At 51.7% G+C, this 22252-nt stretch overlaps 1 protein-coding gene across 2 annotated transcripts in view; it reads left to right on the top strand.

Moving 5' to 3' along the window:
* Positions 1-22252, top strand: part of NBAS (neuroblastoma amplified sequence) — a 267157-nt gene that overhangs the window by 61182 nt on the left and 183723 nt on the right. For both annotated transcript variants that reach the window (XM_027855628.1, XM_027855629.1), the window contains 3 exons: positions 606-742; positions 20327-20410; positions 21964-22117. In XM_027855628.1, the coding sequence (XP_027711429.1) occupies positions 606-742; positions 20327-20410; positions 21964-22117 (375 nt within the window). The remainder of the gene's footprint in view (positions 1-605; positions 743-20326; positions 20411-21963; positions 22118-22252) is intronic.

The following is a 22252-nucleotide window of genomic DNA, read 5'->3' as shown; positions in this document are numbered from 1 at the left end:
TGACCCTGGTGGGCTGTGGGGTCCTGGATCAGACACTCACCCTCTCTGAGCCCCAGGTGACTCTTGAAGGGGAGAAGTCTCTGAGCATGCCCACCTGCCCTGGGAGAGGGATCCTCCACACTGGGAAGTTTACTAAGCGACTGACGTCACAGTCACAGTCACAGGACTAACAGCCACTCCCGTTCGTGTGATGATGTCAGGTTTCTGACGTGCTTTCCAGATTCACCTCCATCCTGTGAGCTGGCTGCTTTAGCCTTCCCATTTTACAGATGAGAAAATCAAGACATGCTCCACTGAGCATTTTAGTTTGTTGATCCTAAAATGTTTGAAATTTGGCTTGATGGCTTCATGAGCCGGAAGGAGAGAGATCCTGTTTATTCTGAGCTTGTGGGGTTCCACACACTTAGGGTGAATGTGAGGAAAGGCTCTCAGTGAGCACGTGCAAAGCAAGCTTCCCTCCCTCTCTCCCTTCCCTCCCTTCCTTCTTCCTCCTTTTCCTTCCCCTCCTTCCCTCCCTTCCTCTCCCTCCCCCTCTCCTTGGCCTCTTCCCTCCCTCCCTTCCCCCCTTTAGCCCGGCCAGCACTTAACTCCCACTCTTTGTACAGGAGAGTAACGTCCAGGCCCTGGCCATCCTGTTCACGTACCACGGCGCGGAGCTGCTGGCCCATCGCCTCGCTATCCTCTCCAATTTCCCAGAGACCACGTCTCCGCACGAGTATGCAGCCCTGCTCCCAGAAGCTTGGTGAGGACATTCTGGCTTTGGAGTTGTATGGTTTCTTCCAAAGCTCTCGAAGGGTGGGGCTTTTTGGTGTCAGGTCACCCGCTTGCAGGCCACGTATCATCTGGAGAGCCTTGCCCTGGGCGTCAGGAGGCCTGGATTCGAGTCTCCCTCAGATGAGGGGACATGCAATGGCTGGATTATCTTAGGGATATGAGGGGAGCGAGGGGTTGTTGCACCTTTAGTTACGACAGCCGTGGAGAGAGCAGAGAGACACAGTGACATAGAGGAGGAGGAGGAGGAGGAGGGCAGTGGTTGGAGGCCTGGCCCTGTGGTGAGGATGCCGTGGGATTGAGTCCTGCCGTGATGGGTGCATGCTACCAGCCACGTGAATCTGGGCCAATCCTCTGGCCTTCCTCGATGCTCAAGGCCTCTCCCGCTCAGATCGTGAGGTGCCGATCTGTATGAGTGAAGAGCATCTTCATACTGGGAGTTCCCTCCGTGGGTGAGGTCATAGGTCAGGCCCATCTGAGTGCCTGACCAGTGATGCCCACAGGCTCCGGATGAGAAGGGCATGGAAACCCCAACAGGGGCCCCAGTTCAGATGTTTGGCTGAAGGGGACGTGGCAGCAAACGGTTCAGAATCCCCATTTTTATGTGTGTTTGCTTCTTACGTTGTTTGAGTGTTTCCTTTTTGTACACTGTTATTCCAATTGATACAAAAAATTGACCCAACATAGAATGTGGGGATTGTACTGGGTGATTTTCAGTCATAGAATCTTATTAAAAAAAAAAAAGATTTTTTTTCATGTTACCAGAATCTTCCTCAGTATCTTTAGTCATCCTGTGTGACAAATGTTTTTAAAGAAAAAGAAGTGGGAGAAGAGAAAGGAAAGTCAGTACAGTCTGCCCAAACTTTGACAACGCCAGCGGCTGTGTGTCTGTCCCAGAGGGGTGGGGCGGGGTCAGCGCAGGCCTGTTTGGTGTGCCGTGACTGTGCACGCTGCGTCATGGCGCTGTCCCGTTCATGGACGTCTTCCCCCGTTGGCGTCATCGCAGTCGTCCTCTCTGTCTTCGTGGACCCCCACGTGTTCCGCCTTCCCCAGTCGAGGGGCGTCTCCTTTGTTTCCCGTTCTTGGCTCTCTCAGTGTTGATGTCTGGGATTTTCTTCCTATTGAGAATCCCAGAATGTGAGACCTGGAGGGGACCTCCGCTGTCGTCCCTCGGCCATCCCCGATGGTGTTTGTCCAGCCTGTGCTTGTTGACCAGCCGTGGTGGGGCACTCGCTGCCTCATGTGGCCGCTGTGCTGCCTGCTCTGGGGGAGCAAGAGAACGGCTTTGGAGACTTCTCCCCCAGGGGACTCTGGGGCTAAGCAGAGGGGTCTGCTCTGACCTTCAAGATGATGTGTTGTGTTGTGCCCTTTTATGAATCGTGTCACCGTTTGTCCTGAAAAGTGCCGTTTGCTTTCAGGCCGCTGGGAAGGGAGGGGGAGGAAGAGGCGCTGGGCTCCCCTTTCGGTTTGCTCAATTTCTCTGGTTCTCTTTAGCTTTATTATTGCAGTAGGTACAATGTTATAGGGGGGTATGTGTGTGTGTGTGTGTGTGTGTGTGTGTGTGTGTGTGTGCGAGCTCATGTGCCTGTCTCTTATTAAATCTTGATTTATTGACATACGAGCCCTAGTACATTGTGGCTAGTTTCTCTGAGGGTCCTCCCTTCCTGCTTGGCCCTCACCCCACATGAACCTTTGGGGCAGCATAAGAAAAGTCGGCTCATCAGCCAGCACTGATTAGGCACTTACTGTGTGCGAAGCACCATGCTGGGCAGCGGGGATACAGGGAAAGGTAGAAATACTCCTTGTCCTTAAGGAGATTCTATCTGGCGGGCAGACGGTGTAATGCGTAGTGGCTGAGAGCCAGCCTGGAAGTCCAGGAGACTTGGGCGTGTCCTGGTGGTGGGCGTCATTGGACCTTGCAGAGAGGGTGTTGACCTGCGCCCAAGGAGAAGGAGATCCTTCCCCTGGGAGTCCCCTGCCCCTCTGACTGCCGGGGCAGTCCTTGTCTCTGGACGGGAGTGGACGCATCCCAGGTTGTTGGTACTTACTGAACTGCATTTTCTTTTGACTTACATTATAATTTCAGAGATGTGTTCCCATGGAAACCAGTTTCACCCTGAGAGTGAATGCATTTCATGCCGTGCTTTCAGGGAGCGGCGTCCTTTCTCATTTGCACTCTGCGTCCATGGAGCTCTTGATCCCTGCTGGAGAAGTGGCTGTGTCTCCTGTGGGTCTGGAGGCAGCATACTTGGGCAGGTGCTAAGAGCACACGGCCACTGGAGCGTTCCAGGGAAGGGAGGAATTCTCCCTTCACATGATGCTGCTGCCCATTCTTTTTTCTTTTTTTTTTGAGGCTATTGGGGATAAATGATTTGCCCAGGATCACACAGCCAGTAAGTGTCAGATGTCTGGTCTGCGGTCGGCCTTGAACTTGGGTCCTCCTGACTCCAAGCCCAGTGCTCTATGCACTGCGCCACCGAGCTGCCCCTGCAGCTGCCCGTTCTTTAGGAGGACTTGACAAGAAGGTCAAGATTTTCTGATCAGGATTGAGTCTGTGCCATGGTACAAATGTGCAGTGGTTCTGGATTTGAGACTCTGACGCTTGGAGTGGAGCCCTAGGGATTAAAACAAAGTCAGTCTGTGTTATTGTGAGTCCGGATTAATCCAGAGTCACTGGGGACTTCTCCGATACACGGGGAGCTTCCTCTCCACTGAGCTGCCTGTCGGCAGCCCGGACCCGCGGGGGCCTCCCGCCCCTTGTCACGGCTGCTTTGGCCAGGTCTTCATGCATCTGTCAGCCTGGGAGGTTCTCTTGAAATGTGGTTTCCTACGTCTGAAAGGTGGCGAGAATGGTCTTGTGGGTCCACGGCCTTGGGATACGTTGTCTGAGCAAAGTCATAAAAGCATCCCGTGCCCCGTCCCCCTCGCCGAGCCTTCCTAGAGCGCTGTTGATACCCACGTGTGTTGGGAGATGTGTGGACGTTTTCCTTGGATCTCTGTCCTCAAAGAAAGTCATCTCTTGACTCTGGAAGTGGTGTCTTGCCCTAAAACCGGAATAGAACAAAACCAAAACTTTCTTGAGTTCTAAAGTAAGCATCAGCTGCTGGCAGCCCTGGCGCACCCCCAACCGTCTCATGGGTAGAGAGCAGAATTTGGGGCCAGCGAAGGCTGAGCTTTCTTCCAGGGCCTTCTCCGAGGGGCCCAAGAGGCCGCCGCACTACGGCGGCGTCACTGACGCCGTTGTCTCTCGAGCCCAGAAACTCCTTCGCCGGCAGGGCCTTGTTGTCTGCCTGTTTTCTCTTTACACCCACAATTCAAGCCGCGCCGTTCTGGCTCTTCAGAGCTTGTCTTCTGCTTATTGAATAGGACGTTCAAGGTGATTTATTTGGGGAATTGATTCCTTGATTAAGCAGCCTGTCCTATCAAGAGAGCCTTGTTCATTTGAAAACCCAGTGAGTCTTCCTTTGTTTAGAGCTGGATGAAGCCTTGCTATGGTTGGCTCTTACAGGAGGAGCCTGAATATTTCACTTTCCAATTGAGAAAGATCATAGTTTATGGTGTCGGTTTTCCAGCCAACAGTGCAGAATCCAAGGGCAGAGTCACAAAGCCGGAGATGCCCTTGGACTTGCCTGATGGAGGAGCCACGTGGGCACCCGTCCCTGCTGCGTGGTCGCGCTCCTCCTACTTTGGGATGCTGTCAGTGAAAGGGAAGCCAGCCCTTCACGGGGTAGCAGGGTCTGTTGTGTGGCTCGATGGGGAGGTGTCCATCCTGGACCCTTTTCCCCATGGGTCTGAATTCTTTCCCCCGACTTCATGCAGAATAAATGTAGCTCCTTTCTTCATGAGAGCCCTTTGGCGCTCATTCAGTAAGATGAAGTGTGGTACAGTGTGTGTAGAGGGCTGGCTTTAGTGCTTGGTGGGATGAGCCGGCTCAAGGCCTGGCTGCATGATCCTGGGCAAGTCACGTAACCTCTAAGTGCTCTAGGCAACTTTCTAAGATGGGGGCCTCTAACTGGGAGTCTGTGAGCTTGTTTTATATAAAAAAATTGATAGTTGTATTTCAGCATAATTGGTTTCCTCTGTAGGCCTTTGCATTTTATCCATTTAAAAGCATTATACTACTAAGGGATCCATAAACTTCCGATCACCAAAGGAGCCAAGAACTGGAGTGTCTTGTTCAAGGATGAGCCAGGAGGCAAGGGTCAAGTGGGTGGTGGGTGGGAGGAGTAATTTTTAAGAGGACCAGAGAGGTTCTGAAGGCCTTTAAAAGCCAAACTGAAGATTTTATCGTTGATCCTGGAAGAAAGAGAGGGTCCTTGGTGTTTATGGAATGGGGTGACGGGAATATTGTTCTAATAGCTGAGTGGAGGATGGACTGGCATTAGGGAGACAGCCCTCCCTCCCCCCCCCAATACTACTTGGCGGCTGATTGGATAAGGGAGGCAGTGGGAGAAGACAGTTAGGTTGTGAGCCTGGGAGACTGACTGGGAGGATGGGGTGCCCTTGATTGTAACAGGGAGGGTTTAGGGGAAGGAGATGAGGTCAGTTTTGGACATGTTGAGTTTAAGATGCCTTTGGCCGGTCAGTCTGAGATGTTCCCTAGGCAGCTGGAGAGAGGAGGCTGGAACTGAGCAGAAGGGTTAGTGCTGGAGAAATAGTTCTGAGAATCGTGTGCATAGAGATGGTAATTGAATCTTTAGGAGCTGATGAGATCACCGTGTGGAATCGTACAGAAGGAGAAGAGAAGGGGACCCCAGACAGAGCCCCTGAGAGCATGTGTGACCTGAATGAGAATCCAGCAAAGGAGGCTAAGAAGGAATGGTCAGACAGGCGGGGAGAGAGCGAGATCTTTCGTGAAGACCAAGGGAGAAGAAGAGTGGGTCAGGGGCTGATGGGCAGTGTCACAGGCTGCAGAGAGGTCAGCGTGGATGAGGATGGAGAGAGATCATCGGTAACGTCGAAGAATGAGGTCACCAGTCGGGTCGTCGAGTTAAGATGAGAGTGAGAGGAAAGGAGGTGTAGATGGCCCTCTTGGGGACTTGAACCTTGAAAGGAAGGAGAGCTGTGGGACTGTGGCCCGCAAGGCTGGATCGATCAAGGATCGATCAAGCTTTTTTGAGGATGGGAAGATGTGGGCTTGTCTCTAGGCAGTAGGGAAGCAACCAGCAGACAGGGAGAGACTGAAAATGTGAGAGTGGGGATGACAGAGGGGGCAGTCTGCTGGAGAAGAGGGGATGGAATGGGATCTCTTGTGTAGCAGAGGGGTCAGTGTTGGTAAAGATGGGGCCACCCCAGGAGTGAAGGAGGAGATGGTGGCAGCAGGCATCAGAGTGATGGCGGATGAGGGCCTCAGCTTTTTAGTGAAATAGGAGCAGAGTCCTCGGCTGAGAGGGTGGGGAAGGGTAGCCATGCGAGGCTTGAGGCGAGATAGACGGGCTTGGAGGAGCTCCTGTGAGAGTGTCTGCGCTTCTTGAGGAGAGCGAGCGGCGTGGCTGGGCCTTCTTGGCGAGGAGGGGCACGGCAGTCATCTTGCTGTTCTCGGGGTGGATGATATGGCGGGTTTGGGCGGGCACCCTCCTCTCAAGGGCAGTGTATTGAGTATGGATTCGGGGGCTGGGACGGAAGTGAGCAGCGTGGCCGAGACTTCTGATGGTAACGTGGGTCTCGTGTCTCTGGTTTGGGCCTTGCCTGTGGTGGGTGCCTTCCGAAGGGCTTTTTAATTGAGTCAGCCCAGAATGAGCCGCTGGACTATGGACTGTGGCATTGTACTAGGTGCTGTGGACAGAGGTCCAGTGGACAGACCAGTCCCTGCTTGCTATGAGTTTGCGTTCTAGTGGAGGAGACAATGAGCATGTATAGACATGTCTACACAGCCTGAACATAAAGTGAATCCGTGCAGATGTGTACAGAGGAGTTGAATGCTTTGCTAGCAAATGCCTTGGGCTTGTTAAGGGGTTAGGATGTGAGGGCACAAGGTGAGGCCTGTGGAAGATGGTGCCAGAGCTGCGACTCGAGGACAGAGGGATGAATGAGGAGGGAGAGCCTTCCAGGAATGAGACAAGAGATGGAGGGTCATGGGACCAGTTGGGTGTAGGTTCATTAGACAGGTCCAAAGAGCAGTCCAGCAGTGACTGGCCTTTTCCTTCCATGTTGACATGTCGTGTAGACATGTCTGATGAGTAGGGGAGGGGAGTGATGTCCACTGAGAATGGAAAGATGGTTGGGACCACACTGTGAACTTTGAGAAACTCAACAGAGGAGTTTGCACTAGGCGGGCCCGGGAGGCTATTGATTAGGGGATGGATGGGGTCTGATTTGTATCCAAGAAGCATTAATTTGGCGGCAACGGGAATGGACCGCAGTAGGGGGAGAGTTGAGGCAGGGAGCCCAGTGAGGAGACTGTTCCCATACTCCCGGCTGGAGGGATGAGGTCCTGAATTAAAGTGGTGGCTCTACCTCGAGACTGGAGGGGCCAGGTGGGAGAGATGTTGTGGATTTAGAAATGGCAGGATTTGCCATCCAGTTTCTACATGGGATGAGGGCGAGAGAGAAATGGAGGGTAATGCTGAGCAACAGACCTGACGGATCGGAAGGATGATGGTGCGTGAGAAGGAACGGACTTTTGGGAGAGGGAGGGTCTTCCATCTTTAGCTTGGGCTGCACAAGAAGCTTTGGCAGGATGCTGGATAAGAGTGTGTGTGTGTGAGAGAGAGACTTTGGTATATAGCTTTGGTAGGACGCTGGATAATTGTGCGTGTGCGTGCGTGCGCGCGCGCGCGTGTGTGTGCGTGTGTGTGTGTGCGCGTGTGTGTGCTTGGCATATAACAGGTAGAACTGAACGAGGTTTGAAACCAGTGAGAAGGAAGTTCCTGGGCTCCCACAGGGCATGGGTGGCCAAGCTGGACAAAGCTCTGGGTTTCAGAGTTAGACTTCCCTAGTTACTTTTTCCTTCTCATCCTGAAAAGTTATGGAGAACATTTAAAGTAGAAAACTGTTAGGGGCTATATCAGAAGCTGACATGCGGCTTGCCTATTTGGAGATCCTCATAATGGATCCCTTGATCTTTTTGCCTCTGTGTTAGACATTTAACACACACCCAATATTACGAACCTGACGGCTGGCCGGCCTCCGTGAGCGTGCTGTTGTTATCTCTGGTATTGTTGCTTTAGTTCTTGGAGGCATCGAACGCTCGTGATGCGCGATTTGTCTTTGCGAGACCGTCAAGCTTACGTTTCCTGTTAGGATCTGTCCGTCTCTTTTTTGGAGCCCCCTGTGCGGAGCAGGGACACTTTTGGATTACAAAGAGCACATTTTTTAGTGTTTATAAAACTGACTGTTGGAAATGAGCACAACGGGGGTAGCGTTTGTGGCAGTGCTCCCCTCCTGGCCCCCGTAGACTCTCAGGGTCACCCCGTTCACCTTGCCCTCCGTCCCTCCCTCCGTCCATTCTGTTCCTGGCAGCTCTCCGAGATCAGTGAGCCTGTCTACACTCTTCTGCCCTTTGGGTCCTATTTTCCTGACTCCCAGCAGACCGTCCTGAGCAAGCATCTGTCCACTTCCTGTCCTGCTGGGTGGTCTTTGGCTGCAGGCCCTTGCCCTTCATCTGTGGCTTTACGGGCAGCTCCTGCTGGCCTCGTTTCTCAGGCTGGGCGTGGTGTTCAAACCCAAGGCCTCTTCTTGACGCCTGGTTCCACAGGGGTTGCCTTGTTATCTGTACCTGCATATCACTCAGTCGGTCCACAAGCATTTATTAAGCATTTGCTATATGCCAGGCCCTGTGCTGACCGCTCAGGGACACAAAGAAAGGCAAAAGTCATGGCGTCCGCCTCCAGGAGCTTGAGTGACTCGCAGCCCGTCCACGCCAAAGATCCACGGAGAGGGCCGAGGCCTCGAGGCCGAGCTTCCCATCCAGGGCTTGGATCTCCCGGCCAGGAGCCCGCCTGGCTTGCGGTGACTGAGGCGTCCTCTAAGACGGGAAATTATGGATTTTGTGAGGCTCTCCTCTTGGTCCTCCCAGGAGAGTCTTTGGCTGACATGTGGTGGTGTGGCGATGATCTTAATTCTTCCCTCTCAGTGTTCTATCCACATGGAAAGGTGTGGACTGTGGAGTTGGGGCAGGCTGCACTGGGCCTTTGCCTTCTCATGACTGGCCGAGTGAAGGGTTGAAGTTCTGGGCTGCAGCCAGCCATGAAAATGAGACGCTTCCCTTATTTGGTGTGGATTCCTTTGCTCTGACGGAAGAGGGTCCTCCCAGAGCATCCATTCTTGTACCTGAAGTGCGACTCCATTTACAGCCAACTTGACAAGTGGTTGGCTTTGTCATGCCCCATGATAGGGCTCACTGGCAGCACATCCTTCCTTAGTTGTGCTCACGTTGGCCTTAATTTACGGCTTTGACTTTTTGGGGACCGTGTCTGATCCCTCTCCCACATGTACTCCAGTTCTCTGACTCCGGCTCTTTTCCTTTTCTGAAAACTGGTAATCCATGAAAAGCCTAGATGGAAAACTCCCAGTTAATGGAATATTGGATTTGTCAGAGCATCTCTCAGTCACCCCTAAATATAGTAGGAAACAAAGTCTGGGGTGTGAGTTGAGAGCGTTTTTCAGTTTCTGAATTTTCTTAGTGTAATTAGACCTCTTACTTTTTTGACGGGTAGGCAGAATGCCAGCAGCCTGCTCTCCCAGAAAGAGAGAGAACTTTATGATGAAGGAAGATCTATTTGTCTGCTGTGCTGTTTTTTTCCCCTTGAAAATTTAGTGACTCTAGGAATCAGTCATTCTTTTGGCAATTTGCTCCTAAACATTCCTTGCCTTCAATACCTCTGTAATTTGCATGACATATTAAGGCTAAAAATAAAAGTGGTCGGTCAAAATTTGTCAGCTCTCCGATAGTTTTGGCCACCAGATGTCAACCTAGGCTGATGTCAGCGTATACACCCAGGCTGTGTATTAAAAAAAATCAATGCATTTGAAAGGCATAAGAAGCATTTATGTTTTCCATAAAATTTGTAAGATTATTTATTTTGGAATATTTGACTCCATGTAGAGGAACCTTTCCAAGCACAACAGCAAAAAGCCATAGGGAGGCGTTGAACTCTGTGAGTGTGTGTGTTATGTGAGTGTATTTATGTGTGTATGTGTGTGTGCAGGTAAGTTATGTGGACGAATGCCAGAGTATGTGTGTGTATATGTGCATGTGTGTATCTGTGTGAGTGCATGTACGTGCATGTGTGAATGTGTCTATATGTGTGTGTAGGTGTGTGCATTGTGTGAGTGTGTATGCGTTTTCTGTTTGTGTTTGCATGTGTGTACATGAATATGTGTATGTATGTGCACGGGTGTGTATGTATGTGTGTAAATGTGGTTTCTATGTGTATGTGTGTTATATGAGCATACTGTGTCTTTGTGCATGTGTATGCATATGTGTACGAGTGTGGGAGTGCACATGTACGAAGGTCTGGATGCTTGTGCACACACATGTGGTGTACATGCACACACGTGAGAATATGTATGTATGTAAGTGCACATGTGTGTGTACATGTGTCTGTGTGTCCCTTGAAAAGGCAGTGAGGTCTTGCCTTCTGCTTGGGGTGGGGCAGGGGGAGTGAAAGGAATGGCTTTTTAATCATTGACAGCAGTTTGCTCCCCTTGGATGCGGCCAGCTCAGTCTCATTTAGGCCTTGTTTCCCTATTCAGATACTGGGATTCCGTAAACCTTCTTGACCTCTGCTAGGGCCAAGGTAAGACAAAAAGGAAATCAGGCCTGCCCTCAGGGAGTTTACCTTCTCTGAGCCAGCCGGTACTGCCTGAATATGAGAGCTCATATAACGGGTGTGAGCAGAGATTCTTGCCCCTGGGGAAGCAGAGAAAGCCTTGAGGCTCTAAAGGAAGTGGGGGAGGGCATGCCAGGCCTGGGGCCGGCGTGGGCAAAGGCCTAGCTGTAGGAGGTGATGGTGAGGGGAGAGGAGAGCTTGTCGGGCAGCTCGACTGGAAGGGTGGATGAGAGAGCGAGTGTGGGGAAGCAGTGGGAAGTAAGCCTGGAAAGGCAGGAGGGAGCCGGTTGTGGTGGGCATCACAGGTCACACTGAGGATCTTGTATTTTTTCTGAGAGACCATCGGGGGCTGGTGGAGGTTTGGAGTAGGAAGTGACTTGGCTTTGTACAAGAGGCTTTGGAGAGGAGAGAGGTGGGTTCATCTGGGTGAGAGGTGCTGAGGGCCTGCCTGAGGCCCTGGCTCTGTGAGCGGAGAGGAGAGGCTGGGGGCACGACATGCTTTTGTGGTGGGATGGCGCAGCCCGACGGCTGCGGAGGGGGGAGGGCGGAGCCGCGGCTGGCCACCGCTTAGGGAGCTGGAGGCCTGGGATGACGGTTGTGTGGTCGGTAGAGAGGCGGCCTTTCTGGTGTATCTGGAACGTCCGCACAGAGGTGTCCGCTGTGCAGCTGGTTGTGTAGGATTGGAGACTAGGCAGAGATTGGCTCTGAGGTGACGTCGATTTCTGAGCCATCTGCCCAGAGGTGATCTCTGAACCCATGTGGCTTGATGAGATCCTCCAGGACAACAGTCCAGAGAAAGAAGCGGGCCCAGGACAGAGCCTCGAGTCCCCATGGCCACCCCGGCTCCTGGCTGGGAGAACGGGGATTGTGCGACAAGGGAGACAGAGAAGGTTCATCGTCAGATGGGGAGGAGGAGAGCTGAGGGAGAGGATTTGTCACGGAGGGTGCGGTCCCAGCGGAAGTCACTGGGCTCAGCACGAAGAGACAATGTGTGATTTTGGAGAGAAGGGTTTCAGATTGAAGGGAATTGGGATGTGACTGAGAGCAGAGACCTGGCCAGAAGGGCGTGTAGGCTCCTGGAGGGTGCCAGTCATTGGCCTCTGGGGATGGAGTGCCCCTGCCCTCAGCACACCCGCTCTAACCGAGACAGCATGCACGCACGTAACGTGGAAGTAGGTGCAGCCTGCGTGGCGTGTGATTTGGGGGCAGTGGTACTCACCCCTGGGGGTCAGAGCCTGGGGGGGCCACATTTCTCCCTCTCCCAGCCAGACCAGCCGTGGTGGTAGTTGTAGCTCTGGGCACGCGCCCCCGCGGAGCAGGGGTTTCTTATTTAGGGCCAGGGCCACTCCCTCTTTTCTTTTCTTTTTCCCATTCCCCTCCCCTCCCCCCGATGTCTCTGGAGCAAGGCCCACAGGCCCTTTGGGTTCCAGTGTAATTTTGCCTTTGAAGTGGAGTCACTGCCGCTTATACCATGGACTGATGCGAGAACCACTGAGGAGGCAAGATTAGCAGGGCCTGCCGCGGCCTCCTCGGAGGAGTCGGGAGGTGGTGACATTTTTCCTTTAAAATTTATTTATATAAATAAAACAGGGGACGTGTAATGGCCTCCCAATCATCCGCCCTAATGATGAGGAGTGGCGTTGTGTTGTCTGTAATCGAGAAGATGTGATGATCCAGAATCTCAGAAAGTATTTCGGCGATTGCGTTTGGAGTTGGGTTTCCTCCACATTTGCCACCCTCCCTCTCCTGATCTCTCAGTGATGCCTGGTCATTGCGTGGAGCCGGCCTGGAGTTCAAAGGGCTCTTCTTATAGCGTCCACGTGCTGGCTTTCTTGTGAAATTGTGGGCCTGCAGCAGCGTTAGAGTCAGAAAACATTGATTAGGCACCTCCTGTGTGCCTGGCACTGTGCTAAGTGCTGGGGGTGCAGAGAAAGGCCAAAGATGGTCCCTGCCCTCAAAGAGCTCTCAGTCTGATGGGGGAGACAGCACATAAAAAGAAATCGAGGCGGGTGGAGGAGGGTACTGGGCAGTGTTTGTGTGGGTGTGTTGGGGAGGGGGCATGGCAGGATGAAGTCCTGCGGCCTTGTGGGAGGTGAGTGATGTGAGGAGGGCTGGTGACAGCTGATCTCATCCTGTAGCATGATCAGATCCTCAAGTCCAGTAGAGCGGCCAGGTGGGGAGCCATGACAAAGGACGAGATGCCTGTTGGCCGGCTGAGAGCAGACGGATTCATTTGTAAAGGGGGTCATAGGGTGATCCATTTTTTGTTACTGTCTGCTCAGGGTGTAGAGAAGTTAACCCACTTGGGCAGAGGAGGTGAAACCACGGCCTTTTGAAGGGTTGAACAAGGTCTGATGTGGGTGGGGGCCGGGGGACCCAGGCCTGCAGACCCAATGAGGGAGCTGCTCTGCCCAGGCCCCGCTTCCCCTGAGAGGTGCTGGAAGCATGGGGAGGCCCTTGGTTTCTCTCAGCTGCTGTTTGAGAATCACACACTGCCCCGCCTGTGCCAGAGTCAGGCCTGGACAATGTGAGGACGTGCCCCTTGTCCCCCACCTGAAAGCCTGAAAGCCAGGCAGAGTTGGAGGGTTTCCAGGGGCCAGGACGCCATGCCTTGGGTGTCTTCCCGGAATCACTTCATTCTTCCTTTTTCTGACCCATTTCTCTGCTTGGTGGATGAGAGGGGTGAATTGCCATCGTAGACAGAGAAGGGGCAGCTGATTCCTGCATCTGTGTTTTTGGCCGGGAGGAAAGTGATTAACAAAACGTGTTTTTAAAGTTAAAGGAATTGATTCCCTTTTAGATGATTAAAAACCCACCCACCACCCTCTGGTCTGGAGCCCGCCAGCCGGCCCCGCCTCTTTCGCGTTTCCCAGTACTAGCTTGATTTTGAACGCAGCGCTTTCTTGTTGTGTTCACAGACCTCTGAGACTCTTGTGTGTGTCCACACCGTCCAGCAGCACTGAGTGGCACTCTTCTTATTTGAAGATTCGACAGGCAGAATTAATTTTCTTTCCAACATTCTTATAGGATGTTTGAAAACATTCTGACCAGCAAATTGAGAACATCTGATCTTTAAGTAGATTAAAATGGCTCTCCTTAATGGTGGAATTACTTCTGGGAAATTTGCCGTGTGATTTCTTTTGGCTGTGTTTCTTTCTAGTCAAGATCTCATTAATATGTAAATACGCATCTGTAATACCCATGAATCCCTTTCTCACACTATATTCAATTAACATACCGATAGGCTTGTGACCATAATTTTCCCAATTTCTGATATAGACTACTTTATTCAGCCATTGTTTTTATAATGAGGCAAATTATATTAAAAAAAAATCAAATTCCTTTTTTCGCAAATAGAATCTCAGGGTAACTATTGCCTTGGGCTCAGCAAGGCCTCACTTAATACGAGAAGGTCTGGGTTCTATGCATAACAGCAGCAGGAAAATGGAATTCATGGCCTGTTTAGCAGGTGTGTTGTCATCAGCCTTCCAGCAGTCTCTGGCTTTGTTCTGGGCCAGGATCTCCTTGCCTTGGCTGTGCTGATAGCAGCCTCGTGAGTAGGGCTGCCTTGAGGCAGGAGACTGGATTCAGGTCCCAGGCCTCTCACTTAGGAATGGGGGGAGTGAGAGAGGCTAGCACTGGAGGCTGGAAGGGAGGCCCCACTGGAGAGGTGCCCACTAAGTAGCAGAGTGAATTTGAACCTAGGCTTCTAACTGGAAATTCCATGTTCTTTGTCTTAACACCACGCTCATTGCGTCACTTCTTTGGGGCTACTCCCTTTTCTGTAAAATGGGACTGGTCATCCTTTGGCTCTGTGATTCACAGGGTTGTTTCAAGGAAGGCAGTTGGGAAGGTCCCGGAGTCAGCAGCCCAGCCTTGACATGCATGCACTGTGTAGGCTTTCTTCTCTCTGCCCTTGTACTCTCTCTCTGTGATTTTACCAGCTCCCGCGGTGAAGCCATTGTCACTTTTGGGCAGATGATTCCCACGTCTGTTCACCTAGCCCCCTCCTCTCAGAGCCCCAGCCCTGCATCACCGGCCTTTTGAACCGGGTGTCCCAGTGTTCGGAACTCATTTTCTTCCCCCTCACACACCTTCGCTCCTGCTGCCCAAGACCCCACCATTCTCTAGTGACCCAAGCTCCCATCCACGGTGTCATCTTGACTCCTAAGTCATGCTCACCCCACATATCCCATCTGTCCCCAGATCTTGTCTTTTCTTCTCTTACAACATCTCTCCTCTTCATCCCCTTCTCCCCATTCTCTCAGCCCCAACCCTGAGGGTTTTTTCCAGGTCCCCATCCTGTTCCACCTGGACTGTGGCGGTAGCTGCTGGGGGGTCCACCTGCCACAGGCCTCCTCACTTCCATCCAACCTCCACTCAGCCACCCAAGTGATCTTTCTAAAGAGTACTTCTGACTGTGTCACCCTCCTACCCAGGAAACTTCGTTGTCTCCCTGGGACCTCCAGGACTGAGGACATTGAAAGCCCTTCACCGCCTGGTCCCAGCCCTACCTTTCCAGCCTCGTTACCCGTTTCACCCTTCCCCCATCCTCCAGCCAAACTGAGCTTCTTGCTGTCCGTTCCGCACGGCACTCCATTCCCCATCTTTGTTCCTCTGCATTGGTCAGAAAGCTCTCTCTGTTCACCTGTCCCTGAGCCTTGAGGCTCAGCTCAAGCACCATCTTCTGCAAGAGGCCTTTGTGATTCCTTACAACAGCCCTGGGAGGCAGGCCCTCCTATTGTCCTGAAAGGTAGACAGTTTTGAGGGGAGGTGACTTGCGCAGGGCTGCGCAGCTAGATTTGCACTGAGGCTCTTCCCATCTCACCTCACCACACACCCTTGCAGCGGGAGGATGTAGGGGACGTCATCCTTGCTTTGCCGGCAGGATGGAGAATTGCCTCAGCTGATTGAGCTTGTCACAGGCCTCCCAGCTGTCTCCAGGTGATAGGTTTGGAGCCCCAGGCCCCCCAGGTCAGAATCTGTCCCTTCTACCTAATATTGCCATGTGACTTCGGACAAGGCAGTTAGCCTCTCTTGGTCTCAGTTTCCTGGTCTGTAAACATGGGGTTGATCTAGATGACCTGAATGACCTTTGAGATACCTTTCTGTTCTAAATCCCTGATCGTATTTTCCATGATCCGGTGGAAGTTTCCAAAGATGTTGAAGTCTGCTGGATTGGCTCAGGTCCCCAGAATGATGATGGAGATGGAGAATAGGGTACAGTTGCTCTGTGTTGCCTTTGCGAGTTGGACTATGAGTGGGGGTGGGTCAGACTTGGGGTTGAGGTAAGGTGGGGAGCTCCTTTCCTACTTCCGGCCCCTCCTCAGGGGGACGTTGAGGGTTCTGCCTCACAGGCCTCCTCAGGCAAAGCTGGAGTAACCATTGGGTGGGATTGTTCAAGTTCATGTTAGACCAGATGCCCATGGAGGTCCCTTCTGCTCCCCCAGGCACGGCTGCTTTGAGCCTCTGTCCTTCAACGCCTTTTTCTTCATCTTATTTAGGGTGTTATGGATGTGAAAGAGTTCTCAAAGCCCTTTTATGCGTGATCTCAGTGGTGCCTTGCAACAGCCCTTGTGGAATAGACGTTGTAGCTCTTGTTTTTCTCATGTTATATATGGGACACCTGAGGTTCTAAGGGAGAGTGAGTATCACAGGCAAGATTTGAACTCCTTACTCCGAGGTCCAGCATCACTTCCATGGTGGTGTATGTCCTTGTTAATAGGATTACCTGTTCAGTAATTAATTATATTTGGTTTAGCGAAAGGAGCATGTGGGGAATTTAGGCTTCTTTGCTGCTGAATTCAGATGCCAAAGATTTCTTCCTTCGCTTGGTCTGGGAATGGGTTTGTCATGTTTAATTGATAAACTAAGGGGAATTTGTCAAGGTCTGGCCATCACAGAATGATGTCGAACAAAGGCCTCATCATTATCCTCTTTGGGGAGGTGGAGAGAGACACACCACACGGTCAGGAGAGAGTGAAACCCTCTCACGATTCACGTGCGCTCTTCTCTTTTGATGAGTTTGAGGTTAAATTGGGAAATCACGCTCAGTGCCTCGTTTACCACTGTCCTAGAAAAGAGCCTCTCAGTGGACTCCTGGAGGGTTTGTAATTTCTGACTGACTGTGATCTTATTGAAATTCATTCCATTGGTGACGTGCCATTCGTTCTGTAGTACGAGGGCAGATTATAGGTCTTAGCTTTGAGATCTTAGCATCATTGGATTTAGAGATGCGCCCAATCCAACCCATTCTTAACTGGCAGAGGAGACCCCTCCCTGGCCTTTGGGTAGCCAATGCTTCATGGTCTTCACGGGAGGGGCAGTAAAATCTCAGGACAGAAGAGGGGCTGCCTCAGTTCACCAAGATCACGTGATGCTAGAGGGTCAGGTAGCAGTTTTTACTCACTGCTCTGCTGCTCAGTCCTGCCATGATGGATTCTGACCCTTCTGCTCAATCTTAGGCTTCCTGTTCAACTTTTCTACCTCTGTGTTGGCCATATTCTAAAACTCTTGGCTATCCTTTTGTTTGGAGGGGAGTTCTGTGTGATTCTGTTGACTTCTTTTTCCCGCATCGGTTAACTTTTTAATTCCTGTTTGGCATTGATTATTGTTGAGTTCCAAATCTGAATTAGCATTTTATCATTGTAAACCACTGTGTGTGTGTGTGTGTGTGTGTGTGTGTGTGTGTGTGTGTATTTAGGCATCAGCTTATTGGATCCTTGTCTTTTCTTTATCAGAGCATTTCGTTGCAATGAGTTGTAGAACAAGTCAATTTAATTCTATAACTTTGGAACTTTGGACCAACTTAGCTAAGAAAAAATATTTTAGAATAAGCTCTTTGTTTTTAGCCCAAGAGGCACCAGAGTTGCAGCAGCTCATGATCCAGTTTGTCTTTGCTCCCCTCCTTCTGACAGAAAAATGTTCCCTTTTACCCAAATCAGCTGAGTGGGCTTACTGGGGATCAAACAATGAACACAGCTCTCATAGAAAGGATGCTCAGATTATGCAAAAGAAGCCATTATTTAGTTTAAAAAAAAAAGATTTCATTTCACCACATACCATGTTTTTTACGCTGACATTAAGTACAGTTAGGACTCAATAACCCTTCTTGGGGTAAAGGGAAAGAATAGAAGAAAGAAATAAAACAAAGAAGCCGCATGTAAATGTTACTAAGTAATTACAGCTTAGAACTTTATAAGTCAGTGTGGTATCTTTGCCACAGGTGGAGCATCCTGCGTGCGGGGCTAGGAAACGCTTTGTTCTCTGAGCTTTTGTGAGCTCCATGTTCACCTTGTCAATGTAGCAGTGACTTTGTGATTAATATTCCTATTAAGAACCGAGCTGATTGACACTTTCTTCTGTGTTAGATTAAGCAGGCCAACATTCTGGGTGGGGCGAGGCATCTGTGGTCTCTCTGATCTGGGTACTTCCTTCCGCTGGGATGGCCAGTTGGTGCTGACTTGGTCTCTGGGAGTTCTCACGGCTAAGGTGGTCATGGCCTTAGTGAGGCTGCCCGACAGGCCATTGGTGCCTGTGCGGTACTTGAAGTCTTTCTGCTCTTGTGGGACAGACATGACTGAGGTCTAGTCTTTGGGAAGCCATGGTCATCCCCATCATGTAGTGGTCACTACAGTCTGGGCATCTTCGCAGTCATCACTCGTCTTCAGTGTTTTTAAGAACCACGTGCATATAGATTGAAACCTCTGTCCATGTTAAAAGGGACCTGAGTTTCATGACTTGTTGTGGCCTAAAACAAGGCCGTTGACCTGACATCTCCACCTGGAGAAGTCTTATTGTCTTGTCAGCCATAGGCAGGGTCCACTCTGACTTGCTGGCAGCCATCTGGGCTCTGGGAGCAGATGTCGAGCCTCGTCTACATTAGCCTGACTTTGTCGGTGGTGCCGGCTCACGCAAGGTGAGCTCGCCGTCACCAATGTGTAGCGGAACCTTTGTGCCCCAGGCCCTCTGACCCACAACACGACCCGTTTCAGGAGTCATGTAGCCCAGCCCAACCAAGAAGCCATCAGATCCTCCGTCGATGATGGTAATGGCGTCCTCTGATGGAGCCCGTGAGTCGTCGGGGAACGCTGCTCGCCTCTGAACACTTGCACCTCTGAAGCTCACACTTCTTTTCTTGAGCTTGTTTAAGGCTTGAGTGTGGCTGATAAGCAGAGGGGTTGGCAAAGTCACAAAGATGAAAGGAAGAAAAAATGAGGAAAATACGTTTTCAATGGAAATAATGCATAGACTTTTTTAGCATCTTTTCTGGTCATTTTGTCTAGTTTTTCACTTTTGTCTAGTTTGTTTTTCCTTCCGAAGAAATCATGCGATCCTAGTCTCATTCTGGAAGCAGTTCTCTTCTCCAATGCCTTCGTTTTCCAGAGGAGGAGTTCTGGTTCATGGGCTGCAGAGGATGTGTGTGGGAGGGGGCGTCACAAAGTACAGCCTGGCAGGTGGGGGGTAGCCAGCTCATGAAGGGCCTTGCATGCCAAGCAGAGGATTTTATATTTGGGCCTGGAGGTGATGGGGGTGAGCTGGTCAGACCTGGGCTTTAGGAAAGTCCCTTTGGTGGCTGAAGAGAAGGTTGGACTAGATTGGTAAAACACCTGAACCAGGCAGACCCCCCCCGGCAGCTACTGCCATAGTCCAGGGGTCTGCGCTGGGGGCTGGCAGGGTTGGAGGAGGGAAGCGGGGCGCTTGAGAGATGCTGAGAGGTGAAACATGCCGGTCCTGGCAACAGCTGGCGGGGAGGGGAAGATGGCACCAGACGGTGAGCCCCAGCACCTGGAGATGATGTTGCCCCCATGCTAGTAGGGAAGGTAGGAAGAGGGGAGAGTTTGGGAAGAAAGGAATAAATTCCATTTTGGATGTGTTGAGTTTAAGATCCCACAAAGGAAATTGAGGAGTGGTCAGCTAGATAAGACGGGAACTGGACAGTGCAGTGAGAAGAGAGTGTCCGGGAGAAGAGGCTGCAGAGAGTTGGAGAAAAGGCCATTAGAGTTGCAAGTTAAGAGATCGTTGGTGACTTGGGAGAGAGTCGGAAGCCAGGCTGTTGGGGTCTCAGCTGCCAGATTTTCCCAAGGTGTGGTGGGTCTGATGATACCTTCCAGCACCCCTTCCCATCCTCCTTTGGCTCGCTGTCACCCCCAAGATCAAGTTTGGAATGTTCTGATTGGCACTGGAAGCTCTTCCCCCCAACCCCTTCCCGCTTTTCCAGTGTTTGTACACCTTATGTCCCTCCATGTCCTCTGGTCGCACTAGCTTGGACCTCTTGCTGGGCATTGCATGTGACATTCCATCTCCCAGTTGTGCCCTCTCACTGCCCCCCTGGCCTGGACCCCCCTCCCTCCTCACTGCTACTGCTTGGTTTCCTAGGCCTTCTTCAAGGGTCAGTCAAATCCTGCCTTCTGCAGGAGCCCTCTGCGCTCCCACTTTGGGCCTACCCCTGAGACTATCTTTCTATGTCTGGAGTAACAACAGCTGTCAGAGTTAGGAACACCTGGGTTCTAATCCTGGGTGAGACACTTACTACCTTTGTGACCCTGGGCCGTGTTTCCTCATCTATGAGATGGGTATAATAATTGCACTAACATCTCAAGGTTACTATAAGAATAAAATGAGTTAATGCGTGTCAGGTGCTTTGCAAATCTTAGGGTGATATGTAATTTTAAATTATTGTTACTGTTGTTATGGCCTTTTACTGTAGCCATTAAAAATAGGATGTCCACTTAAAATCCCATCAGAATCTGAATTCTTCTCTTCCAACATATATTTTAAAGTTTTACTGCTGGTTCCTTGACCATCATTCCGTGGAATGAACAGAAACATCGTGATAAGGACTGGTGTGAGGAGTCAGAATGCAGGTAAGTCTGTACTGAGGGGCACTGGGGGGGAGGGGCCTGGCCCCGAGGAGGCCCCAGGCCCAGGTCATGGCTTGTGTCCCTTCCAGGGCCCCGTGACTCAGGTTGGTGACTCTCCCTGGGCAGTGGTGGCCATCGCCTTCACCGGGGCCCACGTCCAGCTCGTGGTCTAGTCTTCACGGCTGTTGTCACATGTTTGGCACAATGTGTTTCTCCATTGTTAACCTTCTGCCTTCCTACAAGCAATTTTCAGCCCAGTGATCCTCCAAGAACATCTCGTAGAGCTTTGCCTTTGCCTGTTTGCCCGTTGAGGATGTGTGAGAAATTGGCATCCATTGAGTGTGTTTCCCAGCTGGGGTTGTGGGGGGTGTCTTCCTGGGTGCCCAGTCCTTGAGCGTATTCCTGCTCACCAGCTTCCCTTCCCTTTGATCAGAAAGGCGAGTGCAAAGTGGGGGATCCTTGCTTCTCAGTGAAGCAGTCCTGGTGAGTCATGCCAGAGGCAAGCCGTGTGCCCCGGTCTGCCCCTGCTCTCGACGTCTCGTTGAGAGGGAGCCCATTTCGGAGGGGCCGGGCTCTTAGGTCTGAGGTCGAGCCCAGGCCGGACTCAGCCAGGAGGCGCTGCCCCTTCAGAAAGCCGCTCCGTCCCAGTCCTGCTTCGTAGAGCTAATCTCCATGGTTTCAGATCCAGTGATACGGAGCCTGAGCCAGAAAGGTGGCCCACGCACTGAGTCCAACACAGACCCATGGCTGGGCAGGGTCCAGCCTTTGCTCACAGCCCCCCCCACAGGTCCGGTGAGCCCCCCCGCACTGGGCGCCGTTCTCCTTGGGAACAGGGACTTTGTCCTGGGCTTCCAGACTCGACTGGCCTCTCGGCAGCTTCCCCCAGCACTGCGGGCTCCCCCCGGGAGGCTAAGGGGCACAAGGTGCATCCCTTGTTAGCAGAGAGATCCCACAGGCTGTGAGCCCTTCTCGTCGCCTCCCTGCATTTCTTCATTTTGTGGACTCTCGACGCGTTCTACTTCTCCCCGCTTGGTGCATTTGTTCTTTTGATTTGAGATCAGTTGGATAGGTTGACTTGGGAGTTAAACTTTCAAGATTCCCCAGGAAATAAATGCCCTTTAGATTCACCAGGCAGGTTGCTTCTGCTCTGAGCCTCAGTTTCCCCACTTGTGAAAGGGGACTGGCACCCAACTCCCAAATTGTACATAAATAACTTTTCAAACATGGAATTGTTTTGTAAATGTTGCTCTTTTTATGATTAAAACATGCTTCAGCTCAGCAATTCCTTTATTGCATGACCTTTATTGAGGGCATGCCGTGGGCCAAGCCTTCCACAGGGCATGGCTGTAGAAACTCTCGTCTTTTACTTTTCCTGCTTTCTTTCCTCCTTACAAGCCTGCTGGCCTCTAGCCCGGGAGGGCCAGGGATGCACTGTGCCCGTCCTAGAGGCGAGGAGCCTGGGGGCTGAGATCCAGTAGGCCGGCTCGAATCGAGAAGGTGGGATGTGTTGCTTTACGTCGGACTCCGTCTCCCCATGTTTCTGTTTGGCCTTTCAGAATGGCGGTGGAGCCGAATCTCCAGGATGAAGGTGGATTCTTGTACGAAGCCCAGCCCGAGTTATTAAAGTACCGCACCGCCCACCTTTCCATCGATCTGGTCACCAAATGGTACTGCGCCCGAGGAGAGGACATTGAGCACTACGCCCGGCAGGTGAGGCTGGCTCCGAGGCAGCCTTTTAGCTTGCTGGGGTGGGGCTCAGGGCTTCTCCTCCTCAGGCTTTCTGTTAGCTGTGCTCTCTGAGGACCTGGGGGCCCCAATGTGGAGGAAAGGACCCTCTCGCACCAG

The sequence above is a fragment of the Vombatus ursinus genome, unplaced genomic scaffold (assembly GCF_900497805.2).
Source record: "Vombatus ursinus unplaced genomic scaffold, bare-nosed wombat genome assembly UNPS02010980.1, whole genome shotgun sequence".
NCBI lineage: Eukaryota > Metazoa > Chordata > Mammalia > Diprotodontia > Vombatidae > Vombatus > Vombatus ursinus.
This window is presented reverse-complemented; position numbering and strand designations above follow the sequence as displayed.